This window comes from Electrophorus electricus, chromosome 23, assembly GCF_013358815.1.
Source record: "Electrophorus electricus isolate fEleEle1 chromosome 23, fEleEle1.pri, whole genome shotgun sequence".
In the NCBI taxonomy this organism is placed as follows: domain Eukaryota; kingdom Metazoa; phylum Chordata; class Actinopteri; order Gymnotiformes; family Gymnotidae; genus Electrophorus; species Electrophorus electricus.
This window is the reverse complement of record NC_049557.1, coordinates 6,347,954-6,356,411: the sequence shown is the minus strand read 5'-3', so window position 1 is coordinate 6,356,411 and position 8,458 is coordinate 6,347,954. Positions and strand designations below refer to the sequence as shown.

Below are 8,458 nucleotides of genomic sequence, written 5' to 3'. Positions count from 1 at the left end.
TAATATTAGTGCCATAACTTAGTGTATAGTTCTAAATGATATCAGAAAGGCTTCACTAGAATAAAAGTACATATATCTTCTGGGCATGATGCTAACATCTCTCACTGATACAGTGTCAGTGGGAGACAGACAAGAATGTAACATGCCATAAACTCATGACAAACAGTGCTGACATTCAGACACTGCTTGTTTCTTTCACACGGCATTAAAAAACCATCACTGCTCTGGGTCTGATAGTTACTATATTGTTAAGTCAAAGAAGTTATTAAAATGTGGCCTGCACTGTTCTTCTGTCAAGCCACCCAGTCATAAACAAGTCAATTTATTAGCATTCATATCACATGGCCCAGTGTCCCATATAATCTTTATATTCAGCAGCAAAATGTTTTGCACAATACTCATTAATTGGTGCTGACTGATACGGACCAGTTGTACCAACCCATTCGCTCTTTCTTGGGTAACAGTTTGGGATTTGTATAAAGTGAAGTGTGAAACAGCATAAATGTGCACTGTGCCAGTGTAAATTAGCTGCATAAAAAATATTTGTTTCTTATTCTAGTTTGTGCAATAATTGAAGGGAAGCGAATGTCATAGACCCAGTAAGTCACACATTTGCGCTTCCCGTTTAAAGTTACATACTGATAGAGTACTGTATTCTTCATGGTGAAATATAGGACATTAAATCTCATCTCAATATATGCCTCCTTAAAGCAAGAGAAACTTTTAATTAATGCATTGTCTTCAATGAACATAGCTTGTGAGAAAACAGTTCTTTAACAATTCAGTAAGTATAAAACTAGATGGGATATACAAAATATATGTGCTAAAGGTTAATGTAGAGAAAAGATACATTACCAGTTATATTTCTTTTTTCCAGGCAAGAGATGTTAAATCAATAAACAATAAAGCCCTTTATTCACTTTCTGTGTTGCTGTCTCTCTGCTTCTCTCTCTCTCTGTCTTTGTCTCTGTCTCTCTCTGTCTCTCTCTAGCTCTGTATGTCTCTCCTTCTAGCAGTCCATATGAGCTGTAGGGTGGTGGAGGAGTCCTATGCCTGAACTCATTGCAATAATCCTACTCTTACTGCCATAACTCAGTTTTACTCCATTCTCTGTTTGTCTCCTCGTTCTCTGAGAGCCACATCTGGAAAACACTCTACTTCAGCATAAAATCAATGTTCCATTAAATTTTAATCATCAAGAATGGCATAATGGCACCAGAACAGATGCTTCTGCCTTCAAATTCATGCTGTTCTCACTGTGTATTCTGGCACTGACCTAAGATCAGCTCTGTATAATGGATTTGGGGCTGTTATAGTGTATCATAGTGTAAAGCAGCTCCTGGATCAGCACTCAGCAACTGCTTTTTCCTCAGATGTCAGATGTATTAGTTCTGTCAGGGTTAATACCTGCTCAGTGATTGCTGTCTGACAGGAAGCATGATGCTGCAGTAGTGCTTTGTTAATGTGTGGAGAATGCCCCTTTAATGGCTTTTTTTGCAGCCCTGACCTGAACGTCATTGGTATTAAACAGCTTCTTACAAGGAAAGAGGGGTATCTATGGCAAATGGGGCTGGAAGCCATTAGATCTAAAAGCTGATATTTGGTGCTTTTTATTATGAATAAACAAGGACATGAATGCATGCACTGTAGTACAGGAAATTAAATTATATCTTAAGCCTCTCAAATTCAGAATACTATAAGATTTACATGATTTAGAAAAGTAGAATAATGGCATTCTCTGTATGATATATATATATATATATATATATATATATATATATATATATATATATATATATATATATATATATATATAAGGACTGTCTGTATAATATATAAATGTAGCTAAAAACAAAGTGAAACAAGTGAATGACAACAAAGACACTTGGAAGTGCTTGTGCTATTGGTTTTATTACTGTCATCATCGTCATTGCCATCATCTTCCTCAGTATTATCCCCACTTTTAATAACAGTAGCAGAAAAAAATCAAAACCACTCATTCTCAATCATGGCTTAACATTTTTCACACATCTTGAGTCAAAGGGAGACAGAGTGAGGGAGGGTGTGGAGGGTAAGAGAGAGAGTGAAAATCTAAATTCTGTCGCTTGAGGACCATATGGGGGCTCTTGGGTAGGCCGCCATATGTTGAAGGCTTTTGTTATGGAAATTACACTTTAATTTTTGGCACTTTTCGTTACGGCACAGCCAGGCTGGGCACTTAGACAAAAGACAAAAAACAAACAAAAAAAGAGAGAGAGAGAGAACTTCGACAGATCTAGAATACACAGAGAATGATCTCTCGTTGACAACAACTGGTCAACACAGCCTACAGCAGATAATTAGCTAATTAAGTCATGTCCCTGATTTTGTGAATTCTGTCCAGGCTTTTACTGGTACCAGTACATATTATGCAAAAAACATGAGAAAAGAGAAAAAGCAAACGGATCAAAATTTCTCCACATGCAGTGTCTTATTATTGCTGTGACATATTTACAAACATATTTACAAGTTTATCAAAGAGGAACAATGTTTGTCCATCATATCTTAGTTTCTGTTGGTAGTCCATGTAATGTTCACAATTACTTTGACTTTTGGACAATATTTAGAGCAGTCTTCCCTTCTTAATACTGCCATTGCTTAGGATACATTAAAAAATGGTTGTCCTTTAATTGCAAGGAAAAATAGAGAGGTAAAGCTAGTCATAAATTTTAGAATGTCGTTTTAAAGGCTGCTATACATGTTATCAAGGGCTTTGCATAATAAAACTATTCACTATTCAGTGGGTTTATCATTGCTTCTAATCTTAGGCTTTAGGTTTGAAGGCTCTTATGCAGTGAGAAAGGGTAGAAAAGACAAATGTTCAAAGAATGAAAAATAATGAGTTCTTCACAGACATGATACATTCTCTGATAATGAACTAGGCTAAGAGGTTGGACCAGGAAAGGCCTGCTGTCTCTGTTACTGCACTTACACACTTGAACTGCCCTGACTTCAGGACAAAGAAAGTCAATGGTTAAGTGGTAGAGGTCATGGATGCGTGGGTGGATAGGTAGATAGATGGATGTATGGATGGGTGGATGGATGCATGGATGGCTGAATATAGAGAATGGAGTTGCAGAGGGGAGGTGGGGGGCCGGGAAGAGAAGCTCATCTCTGAGTCCCTGTGGGTTTCGCACCATTACCGAGATTGTGTTGCCCATTTTATAATATGCAAAATGCTGACAGCGCATTCGCCTGCTGCTGCCATGACCTTCCCCTTCAAGGTCAGACTCAGCCTCAATTACTCTTTCTGTCTTCTGCCTGTCCACTAGCACCTGTTCACCCCCGAGAGACAGAGGGAGTGAAGGACAGAGAAGGAAACAGAGACAGACACATGGACAAAAAGACAGGACAGACAGACAGACAGGGAGGGAGGGAGGACACGCCAAAACGAGGAAAGAGCAACAGCGAGAATGATAGAGAGAGAGAGAAATGGAAACTGAGATGAAGGGGGGAGGAGAGAAAAGAAGAAAAGGTCAGAGGGGAACGACAGATATGGCGGGGAGGACGAGGAGAGACGCGGACAGAATAGATAAGAGGAAGAGAAGACAGGAGTGACCAGCACACAAGACTCCCTCGTCTGTTGTGCTGTCAAACACTAATAGTAGATCTCCCATCAGAAACTTCTAGAAGATGACAAAAATGAAGCATACACACACTCACAGCATGCTGGCCTCTGCATCTGTATCGCAGCGTTTGAACGTTGTTTTGTTTGCTTCCCTGCTGCACACTATCTGCCATCATTAGAGCCCTGTTTACTTCACCCTGACTGTCACTGATGATGGATATTTGCTTTGAAATTCCTTCCTGACCAAGTTCACGTCAAACGGCACCTGTCTAGATGCTAGCTTCACATTTAGCACAAAGGCATTCATTCTGATAAAGAGGACATAATGAGATGTTGTGTGTGTGTGTGTGTGTGTGGTGTGTGTGTGTGTGTGTGTGTGTGTGTGTGTGTGTGTGTGTGTGTGTGCAGGATTGTGTGTATACTCTGCTTAATATTTCCTTATTTCTACAGGGGTAGAGAGAGTTTATTTTTAGAGCCATAAGCTTGGAGTGCATATAGGCACTACTGTAGCACTAGATTCTAAGCCTGCAGGTTTGCTGTGTTCTCTGTCCTGACAGTGTTTTTCTCTTCAAGGTTCACTCCCTCTTCAAGAGCAGTCATTAAAGATAGCATCAGCATCATTAAAGATAGCATCAGCAGCCCCCTGACTAATCTCCTACCCCTGGTCCACTTCATCTGCAGAACAGTTCTGATTTTCCTGTTTCAGCTGTAACACTGATAAAAGTGCCTGAATGCAGCCTAAATTCACCACGGATGATGGTAATCCTGATAAGCCATGTTGTTTTGTTGCTCATTTTCAGGACCCTGACTTCAAAGGGGGGGTGCACTGATTGGAGTAAATGATTTTCACAGATGCTGCAAATGATCATCATCACCCGCCTATAGCAGAGACTATTTATCCTTTAATCTTGCATGTAGCACTTGGGTGCCATCAGCGTTATTAAAGGCATTAAATGCATTCATGGCAGCCGGCACTATTCTCAGTGTTAGCATTGGGATGATGTTCTATTCAACTATGTTGATTCTCCAATGTCAAGGATGTATATTCTCCTTTCCCCCAACTCTGCCAACAACCAAATAAATTATGTGAGTCCTAATGGCAGACAGCCACTAGATGTTCTGGTATGAAGTCACGATATATGTTATTATCTGGGTTCAGATAGGGAATTTACCAGCATGTCTAGTTAAGACCAAATTACAAGACTGTTGTCATTATCTTGCCATTAACCACATAAGAATGTAACATTTTGCAACTATAATTCATTTTCATGAGTTTCCCAGAATTTTGGAAGTGTTAATAAGAAGATGGATGGATGGATGACAACTCTCTTCTGTCAGATGGATGTTCAATGAAGAAATAAATAGACTTTTTTTTTTTTAAAGGAAGAGCTTCTTTGCTTTTAACGTTACTGCTGGTCAATATGAGCTAAAGTGGCCTGTTAAACAGTGAATGCTTTTAGACTGGGGATGAAATGAGTAATGTGTTATGGGCATAAAACAAATGTTATAATTATTTGCAGTGTGCATTATGTACCCTGGCATCAGTCGGGGGGGGGGCAATTTTCCCAAACCAAATCTTATTTCCCCAAATAAAGTTCATTTTAAAAATGACAACACCGTGATGGAGAATGACTTTGTGGTTTGCGTTCAGGCTGTTTCATTTATTGCCCTAAGTATTCTGCAGACAGGACAGCTATGATTACACAAGTCCGTTGCCGTGCCAATGAAGAGTTATTGCCTGTGAAAGTATCGCCATCCGCATTCAAATGTCTCAAATGTTGTACATTGTTCCTCTTCAAAAAATGCTAAAAGTCCCGAGGACTTTTTCTACAGTTTTATCATGCATATAAACATTTTTTTTTTTCCAAGAGCAGCATCTTACAAGGTCAATGGCGGTATTTAGTATTCAAAATACACAGATGAATAACTTTAATAAATTAGATAAATAAATAAGACAAAAAATAATAAATACTTAAATAAAAGAATAAATAGTGCATGAATAAATACATACATAAATCAATACTGAGGTGGTAAGAAATGAGGTTCCTGTTTTGGTGGTGATGGAGGATGGACAGAGTGACTCTGAGACAGAGGGGTCAGAGGTCGTACCTGCCTCTGGGTGAGGTAAGTGTTGACAATAGGAGGGGGGGAAGGTAATTCCTAGTCGATGGAATGCTTGAAGAGTCTGCTTTAGCCAAAATGGCGGAGGAAGACCTGTATCGTGGGTTGAGATTGCTTTTGTGGCACCGCTCTTCAGCGAATCCGCTAATTGTCCTCATTAGAGTCCTGGTGAACTGTTATTGTGAGGGTGCTTCATATACTGAGAGACTGCGTCCTGTTACACAGGACTGACATGAGAGCAATGAGTTTGAAACCAGAAGTGGTTTTAAATTAAGTCTGTCTTAAGTTGCTTCTTTAGTTCTCAATGTTTGTTTTGGCGTGGTAACTCCTGGTGAGACTGATACTGAGGCAAACATTATATTCTTAAGTAAGTCCACCAAATACCCACATTCCCAAAGATTGCTTTTTAAAGAGTTATCTGGGGATGATTGGCACAAAAAGACAATAAATAAGTGGCTGAAATTCAGAATTGCAATATAAAAATAACACTTGTTGAATTAAAGTATTAAAGAGTGACAAAAAAGTTTTCAACTTTTTAGTGGCCTTTTTTGCAAATACTGTCATTGTTGACATTGTCATAAAAGTTGAAATTGGCAGTTGCAAAAAAATTCAACTCTTAGCAAAACAAAATAAGCAGCATAAAAATACATGAGGTCATTTTTTTTGTTTTTGTTTTTGTTTGTTTCTAAAAAAGAAGGAACACGGTTGTTGTCCTTTTTGTTTTTGTTTTGATATGATTTGCTATAAAATATCAGGAATCTAAATATTATTACTATCATTATTAATATTGTTATAGTCACTGATAAAAATTCACATGCCAGGCCTCATAATAAGTGGGTGTGTGGGTGTGTGTGTGTGTGTGTGTGATAGAGAGAGATAAAGTGAGAGAAAGAGTCTGTTGGTGTGTATCTGAAGACAATTAGCAGTCCTGAAGAAAAATCCAGCATCTATTTGTTATTGTCTGGTCATTATTGTTTATCTTTTTTTCCCAAAGTAATTTCAGCGAAAATATTGCTTTCTAAAAAAAAGGGGAAGAAGTGGAAAAGGCCCATTTATTTGTGTGCGTGTGTGTGTGTGTGTGTGTATGCATGTGAGTGTGTGTGTGTGTGTGTGTGTCTGCATCTGGCAGAACGAAGGGGTCAGGAATTTTGAAAAAACCGAATAAGAAGATGAAGACATGAATTTATCTTCCTCGCTGGTCTGCTCGCTGGCCGCAAAGTGATCAGTTCTCTGAGCCGGACTCATCCTCGTCACCGGAGCCCTTGAAGCAGGCAGACTCGTAGTGCTTGTTCAGATACGACTTGAGCGCGAAGGTCTTATCGCAGCGCTTGCAGCGGTAGTGCTTGAAAGCCGAGTGCGTCTGCATGTGGGCCCGCAGGTTGGAGCGGTCAGCGAAGGCCTTTCCGCAGTGGGCGCAGGCGAACGGCTTCTCACCCGTGTGTGAGCGCATGTGGCCCTGGAGCAGCCAGGGCCGGCTGAAGGCCTTGCTGCACACGCTGCACTTGTGCTTGAGGTCGTGCGTGAGCACGTGCATGGCCAGCGCTGGCATGGACACGTACACTTTGCCGCATGTGGGGCACTTGCGCGCCATCTTGCTGTCCAGGCTGCGGTGCGTCTGCTTGTGCCGGCTCAGGTTGGACGACGTGGCGTACGTCTTGCCACACTCGTTGCATGTGTGGCGCGTACCGGTCCCCCCACCGCCAGCCCCAGCGCTGCCCGCCTCTCGTATCGCTGTTCCCCTTCGTGACTCCTTGGCATCGCTGCCCCTCCTCCGCGAGCGCCCGTCCGAGATGAAGAAGGCGTCCACGGTGTACCCGTCACCCGGGCTCTCGGAGTCTCCACTGTAGTAGCCGCGAGCGGTCAGGCCCGACTGCGGGCTGTCGGGCTGCTCCAGGTCGGGCTCGCAGTACTCCTCACCCCCACTGCTTACCGGGGCGTAGAGCGGGTCAGACACAGCCGAGCCCAGCTTCGGCTCCAGCTTCTTCTCACCCTGATACGCCGAAGGACGCATGTAGTCTTGGATGTAGCCTGGTGAAGGAAGAGATATATACAATGGGTCAAAATTAACATAAGTGCATACCATACAGATTTTATTAAAAACTACATAATATAATGAATTAACATGCTGATCATTTCTGTCATATACTCAGTCACTGACATGGTCACACTATTACTGTTATTATTCTCATACCCACACATGATTGAGACATGATTTAACATATTTGGACATTATTCAAACTATTTCATATTGCAATAGTATTAGACAGTTGAGCATCACAGTGTTAACATGGACTAAGTTTTCTTTTTTTTCATACAGACATAAAACCATGATTTTAAAAGGCATCTGTTTGAGTCAGGGTGCTTTAAAATGCTGTGACTTTAGTCTATATGTGAATGAATGAGTGAGAGAATGTGTGGCTGCAACATATAATGACTAATTAAGTAGAATAATCATATTGGGAGTACAGAGACCCCATACTGCCTTTTTTTCTCAGATGAAGTAATCTGATTTATTAGCTCCCTTTATTAGATAAAGTTATCACAGGCCTTCTGTAATTTCTGTGTGTGCGTGCGTGCGTGTGTGTGTGTATGTTCTTAAATGTAATATTATAAGGACTGAGGGCTGAGGCTCGTCTCATCGCATATTTTATCACTGAAGCTTAATGATAGTTAGATGGTTATATCAAAATACTGCTAATAAACATTCATTAAAATAGTCTACATCACTCA

General features: G+C 40.7%; 1 protein-coding gene across 1 annotated transcript in view; it reads right to left on the bottom strand.

Annotated features, from left to right (window-relative positions):
- Positions 1-1,895: 1,895 nt before the first annotated feature.
- scrt2 (scratch family zinc finger 2) overlaps positions 1,896-8,458 on the bottom strand; it is a 10,841-nt gene continuing 4,278 nt past the window's right edge. The window contains exon 2 of the mRNA XM_027031368.2: positions 1,896-7,756. Within this exon, the coding sequence (XP_026887169.1) occupies positions 6,951-7,756 (806 nt within the window). The 3' untranslated portion in view covers positions 1,896-6,950. The remainder of the gene's footprint in view (positions 7,757-8,458) is intronic.